Here is a 652-nt window from a genome sequence, read left to right on the forward strand (position 1 = left end):
GAATGGCCTCCTGTTCCTGTGTAACAGGCTGGAGGAGGGGGCTGAATGGCCTCCTGTTCCTCTGTAACAGGACGGAGGAGGGGCTGAACGGCCTCGTGTTCCTGTGTAACAGGACGGAGGAGGGGGGGAGGGCTGCAAAGTTTGGGTGGTGGGGGGTTGTGGGGTTAGGGTATGGGTGGAGGGAATGTCAGATTGTGAGTATGCCGTGTCTCGCCTCTCAGTGCCTCCGTCAGTGAGGATTACCTTGGTCGACCTGCACACCATCGGTCAACCGAACCAGCTGCGCTGTACCGTGGCAGGGTTCTATCCCAAAGCAGTCAACGTGACTTGGCTGAGGAACGGCGAGGACATGGATTCCGCGGTGTTGCGCAGCCCGACCCTCCCGACCGGCAACGGAATGTTCCAGACAGCAGCGTACGTCAACGTGGAACCTGGCTCTGCCACTACCTACACCTGCCTCGTTCAGCACGCCTCCTACCCCTACCCCGAGGGACACCGCCTCGACTGGGGTACGTCTGCCAACACCGCGACGCCCGCCCCTGTGTCCGACAGGGACCCCGCCGCAGCAGCAGCGTGCGTCAGATAGGGGGCGTAGGCAAGATTTCGCTGCTAGGAGAACATCTAACCCCGTGCTGTCCCTGTCCCGGGGCGG

The 652-nt window shown here is 62.3% G+C and overlaps 1 protein-coding gene across 1 annotated transcript in view; it reads left to right on the top strand.

The window, feature by feature from the left end:
* The window catches only part of LOC125482011 (H-2 class II histocompatibility antigen, E-S beta chain-like), a 6,747-nt gene that overhangs the window by 2,489 nt on the left and 3,606 nt on the right, over positions 1-652 (top strand). Inside the window, exon 3 of the mRNA XM_048593981.1 lies at positions 222-509. Within this exon, the coding sequence (XP_048449938.1) occupies positions 222-509 (288 nt within the window). The remainder of the gene's footprint in view (positions 1-221; positions 510-652) is intronic.

This window comes from Rhincodon typus, unplaced genomic scaffold (genome assembly GCF_021869965.1).
Source record: "Rhincodon typus isolate 14 unplaced genomic scaffold, sRhiTyp1.1 hic_rhity00004992, whole genome shotgun sequence".
Lineage (NCBI taxonomy): Eukaryota > Metazoa > Chordata > Chondrichthyes > Orectolobiformes > Rhincodontidae > Rhincodon > Rhincodon typus.